Here is a 13,297-nt window from a genome sequence, read left to right as displayed (position 1 = left end):
GTCATTCTACTCTCACACCCTTGTGATTCTACAAGTGATTTGTTTTACGAGTGAAGACAAAGAGGCATTTGCACACAGACCTTAAAATGAATATCAAGGATATTGACAAAAAAATTACAAACATTTCCGATTTACAACAAGACATCAACTACTGACATTCAAACCATGTTGGTATTCAAGTATGTCCAAAGTTGTACACAAAAAAAGTAATGCTGATCAAGTTCTGAGGTACAGGCAAATACACTCATCGACATTTACTATATATTTAGAGACTGACGCTATTTGTAGGGATCCCTGGACCAGACTTCTAAATGTGCACTTGGATTGTGTTACATGAAAAGCACATGGCGCTGTCGCAAAGTTTCATATTCTCACAGCAGCTGAGACATCAAAACATTGGTGAAAAGAGCACAAGTGGACCTTCCAAGCCTTACTAGGTGCGGTAACTCAGTTAATTCTGCATGTTTCAGAATTAAAAGTGACTCGTTTTTTTCACTTGAGAGTATCTTTGATCTTGTCGTCAGGGGTTAACTACATAACTGTGTAAAACAACTGGAATTTGGTCTAAGTGGCACTATGAACGTTTACAATGATCTTTTTTTTTTTCAAATGCTAAACTCACAGATATACTAAAGTAATTCCAAGACAGTACATTTTGTGTGACCTTGCGTTATGCACTTTTGTTCGTTATGTGTACTGTATGTATATCCAAATGCATATTTAAGCCAAGAAGCCAAAAAAAAAAGATTTTACTATATAGCCAAGGTACAAATGCTGGCATACAGTATACCCTTGAACAAAAACTGTTCACCTCGCCTTGATTGTTGACGTACAGCATTTGTATGCAAATGGAACTTTTCTTTCCTTATTTCAATGTGAATAATTGATTCTTCAATGTCATTAAATAAGTGTATCAGGTGCCTAAATATCTGACAGGGTTGTGTCAAGCACAGCAAAAATTGTTATAGTTTGAAAAAATATCTGTGATTGATTACTCAACGAGAATGAATGAAATTATATGAACGTTTGTTGCTTTTTTTTTAAACTGAAAGAAGACAAATAATTGCTCCAAGAAAAAAAAGACATTCAAACACGTCGCTGCCTAAATTTCCCGCCAATTTTGGATTGCCTTGGCTTTGATGCATAACATATTTAGAGAATGTCTTTCTGCATTAGATGGCGATGCTGGACGTGTTGATAATCGGGGGTGGGCCTCACGCTTTGACCCTGGCCAGCATGCTATCATCTTCGTACCCCAAACACAACTTCAATCCAAGACGTGAGTCAAATCTTTCAACATCCTGCACTGAAACTGTGTATGTCTGTGTGTGTGTCTGTGTGTGTTTTGCATGTGTGTGTGTGTTTTGCGTGTGTGTGTGTGTGTGTGTGTGTGAGTGCGTGAGCTTGCGTGTGTTTGTGTGTATACATGTGTGTGTGTGTGACTGTGTGTGTGTGTGTGTGTGTGTGTGTGTGTGTGTGTGTGTGTGTGTGTGTGTGTGTGTGTGTGTGTGTGTGTGTGTGTGAGTTTTCTTGTGTGTGCGTGAGTATGTGTGTGTTTGCATGTGTGTGTTTGAGTGCTTACATTTGTGTGTGTGTTCATGTGTGCGTGTTTGTGTGTGTGCAAGTGAGAATCTGCGTTTGTGTGTGTGAGTGTGTGAGTGTGTGTGCGTGTTTATGTGTGTGTGCAAGTGAGAATCTGCGTTTGTGTGTGTGAGTGTGTGAGTGTGTGTGTGTGTGTGTGTGTGTGCGTGTGTGCGTGTGTGTGTGTGTGTGTGTGCATGCGTGTGCGTGTGTGTGTGTATGCGTATGCGTGTGTGTGCGTGTGCGTGTGCGTGTGCGTGTGTGTGTGTGTGTGTCCGTGATTGTGTGTACGTGTGTGCGTGCGTGCGTCTCAGTGCGTGTGTGTGTGTGTGCATGTGTGTTTTGCTTCTGTGTGTGTTTACGTGTGTCCGTTTGTGTGTTTGTGTGTGTGCATGTGTTCATGTGTGCGGCCGTGTTAGCTTGTGTGTGTGTTTGCGTGTGTCCATTTGTGTGTTGTATGTGTTTGCGCGTTTGTGTGTTTGTGTGTATGTTAGTTTGTGTGCGTGATTGTGTGTGTGCGTGTGTGTGTGTGTGCTGGGTGTGCGCATGCGTGTGTCAATTAGTATTGACTAAAGTGCTACAATTGTGTATTTGAGAGTTTTTCAGTCATGCATATGAAAGTGTTTTAGTGGTGAGCTGAAGAGTTTGAATGTGACGGCTTTCAGTTGTAAGTGTGACTGTGTCAGTAATGTACATGAGAGTGGTCTGTTTCATATTTTCAGCGGTATGTTTTATGTGAGAGCATTTCAGTAGAAGATGTTAGCGAATGTTTTGGTTGTGTGTGTGTGAGAGATAACCCCGAACGACATCCCAGTCGACACCTTTTATATTTCAGCAAAGCCTACAGTAGAAGGGGACCTCACCAAGCCCCAACCAGGAGAAGGCGACATTGGTCCACCAGACATCAATTTCCAAGTGGTTGACACCTATGGCGAGTGGACTTCTTTGTGGAAGAGTCAATTCACAGCTCTAAACATCTCCCATTTGCGCTCTCACACACTGGTGCACACGGACCCTGTCAACAAAGTAGAAACACGAACAAACAAAATTTGATGTCCAGACAAGGCCATGATGTGCATGTATGTGATTTCCCGCCCCCTTTCCCCCAGAAAGCACTGCTGGAGTTTGTGTTAAAGCACAATCGTTCGACTGAGCTTCATCGTCTCCCAGAAAGGGTTCTCATTCTGGATGACAACGCTTTTTTCAATGACATGCGCTTGGGCAGGAAAAACAGAAAACGGCTGAATGTCTCCTCCAATCTCAAGAATAGTTTGCCTCTCAGTCTTCCAGGAACTGACCTGAGCGTGGATTTCTTTCAAGATCAGGTTGAAATGTCTGGATTGCATAATGTGTGTTGTTGTTGCTTCCGCATGACGTAGTGAATTAACGTTGACTGTGACGAATAAAAAAAGTCATGGACTTTATCGTTACATTATAACATTTTGTTCTGAACATGAAATCTTGCATTTTCAGGATATTTATTGAGTATATATAATTGTATAACATGTATATTTGAATTGTTATGCTTGCATTTTGGTTTCCACTGTCTTTGTGGCCATTGATATCTCATTCTGAACATCTTAATCAGAATCAGAAAACCTTTATTTGTCCCACGATGGGGAAATTTGCAACCCACAGCAGCAATTTGAAAGGGGGATGGGGTGGGGGGGGGGTGAAAGGATAGAAAACAAGATATTCTAAGCATAGTAAAAATAAAAATGTCAACTGTATAATGTAAATGGGCAAAACCATTTCATAAAAACTGGACATAGTGCAAGTATCAAGAAAGTTCAACCTTGCTCACTGTGCATAGGTTCTTTATTGAATGTCCATGCATTAACTGTATCAAAGTCAATGTCAGCTTTATCGTTAAATATGCTAATATGCACGACATACAGCACAGATGAAATTACTGTCCTCTCGGACCCAGCATGCAAGTCACTTATAATGACTTTAACAAACATAACAAACATGAAAACGGCAATTTGCTATATTTTGTGTATGAGTGATGTCTTCATAGACTTTTATTTTTATGAACTCGGTTTTTATGGGGATCTTTTAAAATGTTTCTTGCTCTGACAAATCTTGACATTTTAAAACTGAACAAATCCTTCATTTGTCATTCTTTGCAAATGATCACTTTAGATATTTGCTGAGTTGTTATTGATTTTAAGCAGATTGGATTACTTTGACCCAACATTGGATTAATTATTTTTGACTGTGCACAGTGAGTTAAAGACTGGATTTTCATGGGCCAAGAAGCTGAGACAGTTGACCATCATGGACAATTTTGTTGTGTAATGAAATGAAATAAATTCAATGGAAGGTAGGACGAGTATGTCAGGAAGGTTAAAACCTGCTCCCTGTTTGGTAACGTATCTCCTCCTTTGAGAAAATGGTGACAAAAAAAAATATTATTTTTAATAACTTTTATACTGATAAACTGGAAACCAATTTATTGTTATCTTTGATTCCCTAATATGGGTAGATTTTATCCATTGCTGGTTAAAATTTTTGACCTAATCTGCAAGGTCAAATTCTCAAACCAATGGGCTGGATATGACTAATCCAGCAGAGCATACATCCCCTTTTGAATCCAGTGCAGCCTTCAATATTTTGCCCTATTTAGCTTCCTTTTAATCCAGCTATTTTTAGAATATACATTATAAGCATATGCCAAATTCAAACACTATTGCAGCTTTGTAGTTTTTTCAGGCTAAGAAAGAAAAAAAATCTTCAGACTAGTATTTTACAGTTAAAAAGGGAAGATGTACCCTTTAAATACAATGTTGAAATGTCAAACATGTGTCATTCATATAGTAGTACCAATACTACCTACTATGACTATTTGCAGTATGTGCACTTACCTTTCGCTTGCCACCACTGGAAACATGAAACATTCTGAGTTTGAATCTTGGAGGTTGCATGTTCTCCCCATGTTTGTGCTGGTATTCTATGAGTGCTCCAGCGTTCTGCAAGATACCAAAACATGCACGTTCTATTCATTAAAACCCCATAACTTCTTCATAACTTTCTTTCATAGCTTTGCTGCTGTGAAATGTGAATTTCTCCACTGCGAGACTAATAAAGGCAAATCCAATCCAATCCAACTGGATGGAAATATTATTTTGGAATGAAGTTTTCAAGTAATGGCGGGTTGTTTCATCAGATGGATGTAAATCTACAGGTGGAGAGATACAACTTGAACAAAGTGCTTGTGAAGGGAACTGTTACTCGCATCACCGCAGTGACTGAAGACGAGCAAATGTGTCATGAGGACAGCAGAATACACAAAGAGACTTTAAGACAAGGAAGTGGGAGGAGGAAGAAAAGAGTCAAATATTTCCAAGTCCAACTTGAAGATGGCTCCGTGCTCAAAGCTCATCAGGTGGTTATGGCAACGGGTCCCACCCGTGCCCAGATGGCAAACATCCCACAGTGGGTAACCGATATTGACGAGAGCTACCCAGAAGAACGCCTGCGACACACTGTGCACCTCATGCACGCTTTATCGAGAACCCAGCAAAACTCTCAAGACACTGATGTGCTCACACAAGAGGATTTGGCCCAAATGACAAGTAAGGATAATTACTTTTTCACAGAATTCCTCAACTTTTTTTGCCAATGGCTTTAGTTTGTCACTCTTGTTAATTCATTCACGAAAAGACACGATCAAAAAAGTACCAAAGGAGTCATCCCCATATTTTCAATCTTGTAAGCAGGGGTGTCAAAATATTTTTTTGCCGTGGGCCACATTGTAGTCATGGTTTCCTCTCAAGGGCCGTTATGAATTTGGGGAAGCCATTAGAATGTTTAATCCTTTCCACATATTACATGTAGAGCGCACACCAAATTAATGAATAACTCAGTTTCAAAAATTCAAAAATATGAAATTTTGGTTAGGATTTTAGCAAGCATCAAGGAATTGTACAAGTTTGATTTGGTGTCGTGGACCGAGAAAAATGATGGGGCAGGCCGGATTTGGCCCCCGGGCCTTGACTTTGACACCTGTGTTATACAGTGAAGTGGATTGGATTGGCATAGCCTTTATTTGTCTCGCAGTGGAGAAATCTACATTTCACAACAGCAAAGTTATGAAAGGAAGAGGAAAGGAAGAGGCAGAAAACCAAAATAACTGAGCTGCTGTAAAGGCAGCCACTCTCGCGGCCCTATCTTGAAGTAAAAAAAGATTCAATAAAATAACAACAAATAATGTGACACAACACAAAAGACACAGTCATTCAGTCCTAAGCACTTTCTGCACCCTCTTTGTTGTATGAAGCAGTTCCAGATGAAAGAGGAGAGCATTGGTCCTTTTCACCAGTGGATCAGGGATTTCATGGTGGAATGTGCACGTCTGCAACAAGCTAAATGTTGAAAGCAAACATCAAGCTGTAGCATCCATTGACGAAAAGAGCTTGTCTCACATCTCCTGTCCCATGTAAATCTGCTTCAATTCCAGCCGCGTTCCACATACGCAGACTATCCAACAGCACCGACCTTTCCGCTGAATAATCAGAAATCAGAAAACCTTTATTCGTCCCACAATGGGGAAATTTGCAATAAAGCAGGGCTGTGAAAATGCTGCCCAACATAGCCGCAAAAAAAGCACAATTTGTCACAAAGCTGCAACAAAGCAAACACAAAAACAACAACAACAACAACAACAACAACAACAAAAGCCTACTGGTGGCTGCCTACTCGGGCACCATCTTGGACTTTTCTTTTTGGTTTTGTGATCCCGCTATTTATGAACAAGGACCAAACATATTTCTTCATCACTAATTTAATGCATAAGGTTTTTGCTGGATTGTATGTGCCTATTGATATCACAAAACGGCAGGAAAGGACTACTTTCGGGTAGAATGCACCGGCACAAAAAAAAATCCAGTGACTGAAGAGTCCTTGAGAGTTTTGAAAGGCGCTTAGAAATTAAACTATTATTATTATTATTATTATTATTATTATTATTATTATTATTATTATTATTATTACTATTATTACTTTTGTCCAAATGATGCTCTTCAGCTCAATTCTCTAGTTGCTTGAAACGGAGATGCCACAGAATGGCACAATCACAGCTCTCATTGACAAATGGGGGTCATGTTAAAACATGTTGACAATTTTGCAATCATTGATGTGCAAACAAATATGCAAGCTAGCACTTTATACAAACAGTAGCTCAGTGTTAAAGTCACTTTTTGGCATTTATACTCAATAATGAATGTACTTCTGGCTAATAGAAGCTGTGTTGTTTTCACTATAACGGTGCACAAAGTACATTTAGTGACCGCTAACAAACAGGATAACAGGACATAAACAAACAAATAAAATAAAAAAAAAAAACACCACAAATTAATGAAACCCATGAACAACCACAATATTGCAGGTGATGGCATCAAAGTCGCACTTTTATAGCTCAGCTATTCCAAAAACAGTCGACTGTAAATTTTTTTTGGTAAATAATCTTTTTTTCTGTTTTTTTTTTTAAGAAAAAGATATATCAGGACATTTTTATAATGGGAAACACCAAATATCACTGTATGTGTTTCCTAACAGAATATTACATCCCTATATGTTTCTAGGCTCATGTGTGGTGTGTGAGACAGGCAGACGAGTAATGGTCGTTGGTGGAGGTTTGACCAGCGCTCATGTTGTCTTCATAGCACTGCAGAATGGGGCCAGTCATGTGACATGGGTCATGAGAAAGCACCTCCAGGTCTATTAACATAATACTACTACATATGAGTGCAGTCGTGTGTTTTAAGTGACCCCTCACAGGTGAGAGAGCAAAGTCCCAAAAGACGTTTGATGGTTAACATTATCCAGCTACGTATCTATCTATCTAGCTACCTAGCTAGCTATGTATTTGCTATCTAGCTGGTGAGCTAACTATCTCGGTAGGTATCTATTAGCTATATAGTTATCTGCCTAGCTAGCTATCTACCTATCTGTCTATATGATATATATTAGCTAGCTATCTAGCTTTCTATTTCAGTTCCCATTTGCGTTACTATTTGAGTTACTTCCGGGTTGAGTGAACGCTGGCGCATGTGGCTGCCGCTGCTCACCCACAGAAAAACTTATCCGGTGACTGTAAAGTGAGCTTGAGAGTTTTGAAAGGCGCTTATAAATGAAATGCATTATTATTATTATTATTATTATTATTATTATTATTATTATTATTATTATTATTATTATTATTATTATTATTATTATTTGCAAAGGTAGCAAACATACTCAGTGAAAACTATAGTACATTAACAAATATGTGTACTTCCACTCCAGACATGACTTTCCTGAGCTGAGATTTTTTTTAAACGTGTGTCTCACAGTTGAAGCAGTTTGATGTGGGTGATGTGGAGAGCCTCGTGGGTCGTTACTCCCATGTGGAGCATGGGATCAAGATGGATGGTCAAGCCTTCCTCAGGCAGTTCTTTAATGAAAGAAGTCTTCACAAGCGACTGGCTATGATTCGCCAGGCAAGAAAAGGGGGTGCCGTCACTCCAGAGGCCTACATTCAATTACAGTCATTTATTTTGAAAGGACGAGTGACTGTGAAGACGCATTGTCAGGTAAATTTCTTGGACGTTAATACTGATGTATGATTGTATTGTGGCAGATGGGAGAGTGTGATGAGGGGGTGAGTGATGCATCATATACTACTGTAAAGGTCAAAAATCCAGGTCCACAGATTCCTCGATTGTCAAAAACGCATGTACCTGCCAGGGGAGTTGAAGCACATGGGGCTAACATCAAACTGTGCCAACGTTTTTACGTTCTGGACCTGGATTTGACACATCTGGTACTCTACAATGCAACATTCCTCCAAAACTGAAGCGTGGATCTCTGGTCAGGTGAGGGAAGCCAATTGGTGCTATAGGAATCAGGCCTGGAAGTTGTCCCTCAACGATGGAGACCTTTGGACAGGAGATATGATTTGGTTGGCCACTGGGTGTACACTTGACGTGAAACAAGACCCTTTGCTTTCTGAAGTAATGAAGGAATTCCCTATTCAGGTGAGGAATTGTTCGGTTGAAACTTTTGTTCGTCTTTCCTGGTTCGGTATTGTCGAAAGTTCACTTGATAAAAATATCAGCAACGACGATAGATGGTGAACAAAAAACTACTTTATTCTAATGAGACAGAAAAGGCACTTCTCGTCTCGGTGGGACGAAGACATGAGCACACGAACAAAGAGAACAAAGAGACAAAAAGAGCGAGCTCCCGCTCTGACAAGTTTTTAAACATACACAGTGGCGATCTGTTGTCCAATCAGTTGCGGACAAGTCGATCTTCCCGTCCAATCGGTTACGAACAACTCAGTTGGGAGGGTCTTAGATTGGAGTTGGAGCTGTTGCTTCTTTGCAACGACTATTGAACTAATAAGACTGATAATTTTATTTAACTAAATTAGACTGAAATTAAACGTGCACAATTCATAATGTATACTAAGCTTAAACATGAAAAAACATATGTTTACTAGTCTAAACATGAAATAACGTAATATGTTTACTAATGTGCATAAACACTATCAGGAATAACTACAAGAGACATCATCTTTTTTTCCTTGGGAGCCTGCCATAAGCTATCTATTATGTCTCATGATGCCTCAAAGGTCCTGGCTAAAGAAAAAGACTGTCATTGCCGCTATTAAATCAACACAAAATGCATTTGCTTATGCAGCTTGCTACAGATACAGTGTGCTCGCTCTGGCCAGTATGCGCTTGTCACTAGCGGCTAGTGATACTATGATCATGTGACTAGCCAATCATAATTTGGGAGCAGGACTTGGGTTGCCAACTCGAACTCTGATTGGTTAAAGCAACAGCTTCATCGCCATTGATTTTTATGCTCCAAAGCCTGCAGAACTGATTATGAAGGCGTAGAGATAGATTTCTGACCCTGGTAACAAATAATGGCTGAAATGTGACCGGTTAAATGCTTCAATATGAAAACACGTCTGGAAGCAGCGCAACAGGGGAAAAGGAATGAAAGGAAGCTGAAACACAATTTGGAATTACTCAAGAGTTTGTGGACAAAATATAATTCAGGCCCTGACGGCCCCCCACTGGTCCACAGAAACAAGTAATTGAGACATAAAAAAATATCTAATTACATGTAGTGCCACCAGATTAAGGCTCAGCAAAGTTTTGATATTCAACATTGCTTTAGCCTGAGCATGCAAGCAGCGACTTTGCAGGTTCTTCAATTACTATGTGTCGGTCCCCCTGAAATATCTGTGACTAGACATACATGTATTTGCAAATGCCAAACTACAAAAGAGAGCAAGCTTACTTGTGTTCCCACAAAGGTGCTTGATGGCTGGCCATGCATTTCAGAGAGTTTACAGTGGACAGAGGGCTGCCCCCTTTACTTGATGGGACAGTACACCTCTCTTCAGGTTCTCTTTTAAAGTATACGACAGTACTTTGCTTTCCAGACAGCATTAAATTCAGGTGAGTTGTTTCTCTTGTCCACCGACAGATTGGACCCCATGCAGTCAACCTGGCGGGTGGACGAGCAGCCAGTATGAGAATTGCCAAGCACATCCGGGACAACAACATAGAGGTGACTGAGCTGAGAGTGGGCAGATCGAAAACAGAAGAATTTATTCAGCAAATGCAAGGACTTTTATGGCTCTAAGTACAACATGGGTGCAAGCATATTTCTCAAGGAACTCATCAGGTACTGATTCACATATGTGACCTTTTGTATATCTGGAAAGGGATTAATTAACACTCACTGCCCTTTTCACAGTCATCCGTACACTACTGATGGTGATATTGTTGCAAAAAAAAAAACCATTGTGGGACAAATAAAGGTTTTCTGATTCTGATTCTGATTCTGATATACACTATAATCACATGCAACCTATTTTGCCATTTATGTATTTCGTTCTTGAATTTTTTTATTGCTCCCAAATGTGCATGTCACTTCTCACTCCATGTTGTTGGTGTGCTCCGTTTCTGTCTTGTGCAACTGTTTGAAGCAGTTTTTCCAATTCAAGGTATGATTAAAATCTGAATTGTCACCAGCCTTTGTTGCACATGACAGGGATATGCAATGGAAATGCTGACAGTGTGCACAACACCAAAGACTGTACTCAAATGCTCTTTTGAAGACTTGATGAGTCACCGTTCAGTAATTTAGAACAGATGTGTCAAACTTCATGTCACAGGCAACCTTGTAATTATGGTTACCCCTGGCAGCAGGTGGGGTACATTCTGAATTGGTTGACAGCAGGGGAACTCATGGACAAACAACCATTGGCGCTCACACTCTACTGATGAGAAGACTCGGAACGTATCTCTTTCATAAGGTGGGGAGCGTCTGTACTATACCATTTTGTTGTGCACGTGCGTGTGCGTGTCCAGCGCGTGTGTGCGTGTTTGTGTGTGTGTGTGTGTGTGTGTGTGTGTGTGTGTGCGTAACAGTAGTCCACTGTGGTGTGTGCCCCATCGTTATCGCTAGACTCAATCACAAAATCATCAAAGTGACTAGGTTTCTTTCTTTCCCCAGTAGGATACCTTCTATTTTCAGGTTCATCATTTGTGTCACTTTGTTGTGTAAGGTTATATTCATGTGGCCTAATCTCTGTGACTGCACTTTCGCGTGCATCCCTGTCTTGTATACACGATTCTTGGGCTCTCTTATTAGGCTTCTGAAAGACCTCACTAGTCTTAGGCCTTAATCTCATGCCATAATATGTGTTTTCATCTGTTTCATTTATCTGTGTCTCTTTCTCAATATATAAATAGTACAACTTTCCACCCACATGTATATCATATTTTGTCCCACCTTTTGTAATCAGTGCATTTTTGCCTTCTTTAAATATCACTGTTGCCCCGTTGGTGGTCGCTTTCTTTACCGACAAATGTCCTAGGGGTATGAAGGAATGTATAAAGCGTCTCTCAGCGTTGCTTTATGTCTTTGTCCTTTGATGTCAATCAAAGAGACCTCAGCATCCCCCCTTTTATGTGCGACTCCGCTGCATTGTGTGCCGTCCGCCAGCTCCACGCGGTGTCTGAACGTGCTGTCAAAATTCTTGAACATGGTCACGTCGGTGATGATATGCGAAGTGGCTCCCGTGTCCACCATCAATCCTCTCTCTCGGATGTCGCGACTCAACTGCTCCCTCATCTTATTTGTAACATTTTGTTCAGTCACTGTACATGGCTCCTCTGTTTACATGCATATTCCTTTCAAGTATATTGTTAATATTATGATTATTATTATTAATTCCAAACATTATGGGTGGGCCTTAATTCGGGAATTAAAAATATGATCTAGAGTGCCATTCCCGAATTTGTCGGTTTTTTTTCATACTTGGGTACCGATAAAGCGCTGGCCATGGTCTCTGGCAATGTTTTTTTCTTTTCCACAATGGGCAGCATTTCCCTTTTCTCCATGTTAGCGCTTTGTTCCAGCTTCAGCTGTTGTTAAAGCGCTGTATAAACCAATCTGTATGTATTGCATTGTACTTTGGACAACTGCCCCCATTTCAAGCTTATATAACTCCAGACCCATATAATTTAGGAATTAACTCTTTTTTTATGAAAGAAGAGATTCTCAGGTGTCGAACGCTGTATTGAATATTTGTATAGTAGTTCAAAAACTCAATATTTTGGGCCTCCTGGAATTCAAGTGACAATGACAAAATCCCTAGTACGGGAGTCGACACAGTTATGCGCATGTCTGGCAGTGAATGAGTTAGTCACTGTTGCAGTGATAAGTGAGGATCCAAGGGGGGCTTCACTGAATCGCCAGACACAAACTTAAAACAACTTTATCGCAAACGTTCCAGAATAATCTCCCAGTGTGTGTATTTCGGGCCGTACTCCCAGCATGCCTGTCTGCAGGTGTGTTTGCTCACACTCTCGTGACTTTGGAGAAGATACAGCTGTGCTGAAAGATCACAGGAAGCTCACAGTAGGAAGCCGAGCTTTCAGATGTTCCCCATTGAATTCTTTCCCTATTGAATTCTTGACCCCAAGCTCAGCTCTTCTCCTGACCACTGGGCCAGCCAAAAGGAATACACACACATACACACACACATGCGGCACGATTTGCAAGAACAAGATCTGGAAAGGAGGTTCAGTTTTCTGGCTTGTTCATGTGTTTATTAAAAAGTAATATTCACTGTGTATGCAATGTCCAGTGACGTGCGGTGAGGTTCATGGCTGGTGAGGCACTGACATCATCACAGTCAGATTTACAAACATATGAACTCCACAGAGGAGCTTATTCACCATTTGATAGGCAACAGTTAACGTGTTTTGTTTAAAATGTCATGTCAGCATTCTTTATATACTGTATACAAACTGTAGCATAGAAAAAAAGATTAAAAAAAATGTTATTATCGTGTTACCTTTACTTATAAATGAAGTGCAAGTCTCTCTGTCTCAATGGCGATCACTGCCAGTAAAGAAAGTCGTCCTTGATGAGTCCTGTTCCGACTGTATGTTTTCAGTCTTTTGTGCTAAGAATGACCGCTCCACTGACGCTGTAGTAGCTGGAACAGTGAGCACGAGCTGGAGCAACTTTGTCGCTTCAGGAATAGTTTCAATGAGATCCCTCTGGGCCAAAAAACAAGCTGTCCAGGAGATTTACGTCCATCATTCACCGTTTACGAGCTATACATAAATAAGGCCAAGCAACACGAAAAAATGACTGGATGGTTGCACTTAACTTGCGAACTGTTTACTGTAGCTTG

At 40.4% G+C, this 13,297-nt stretch overlaps 1 protein-coding gene across 1 annotated transcript; it reads left to right on the top strand.

Annotated features, from left to right (window-relative positions):
* Nucleotides 1-335: 335 nt before the first annotated feature.
* Nucleotides 336-11,693, top strand: LOC148900513 (uncharacterized). The gene is made up of 10 exons (XM_088991291.1): nucleotides 336-437; nucleotides 1,177-1,279; nucleotides 2,417-2,607; nucleotides 2,691-2,906; nucleotides 4,769-5,136; nucleotides 7,165-7,300; nucleotides 7,917-8,156; nucleotides 8,439-8,600; nucleotides 9,896-9,985; nucleotides 10,069-11,693. The coding sequence occupies exons 2-10, from the start codon at nucleotides 1,177-1,179 to the stop codon at nucleotides 10,225-10,227; spliced, it is 1,665 nt and encodes a 554-aa protein (XP_088847417.1). The 5' UTR covers nucleotides 336-437; the 3' UTR covers nucleotides 10,228-11,693.
* Nucleotides 11,694-13,297: the final 1,604 nt, after the last annotated feature.

Source organism: Hippocampus bargibanti, linkage group LG03, assembly GCF_051943395.1.
Source record: "Hippocampus bargibanti isolate YZ-2025 linkage group LG03, ASM5194339v1, whole genome shotgun sequence".
Taxonomy (NCBI): Eukaryota; Metazoa; Chordata; class Actinopteri; order Syngnathiformes; family Syngnathidae; genus Hippocampus; species Hippocampus bargibanti.
This window is presented reverse-complemented; position numbering and strand designations above follow the sequence as displayed.

What these genes read in the sequence shown, in the direction of transcription:
- LOC148900513 (XM_088991291.1), top strand. Translation starts at nt 1,177, where the DNA reads ATGGCGATGCTGGACGTGTTGATAATCGGGGGTGGGCCTCACGCTTTG. An exon ending in TGGATTTCTTTCAAGATCAG is followed by an intron (nt 2,907 to 4,768) that starts GTTGAAATGTCT and finishes GTAAATCTACAG; the next exon opens with GTGGAGAGATACAACTTGAA. An exon ending in GACAGTACACCTCTCTTCAG is followed by an intron (nt 9,986 to 10,068) that starts GTTCTCTTTTAA and finishes GTCCACCGACAG; the next exon opens with ATTGGACCCCATGCAGTCAA.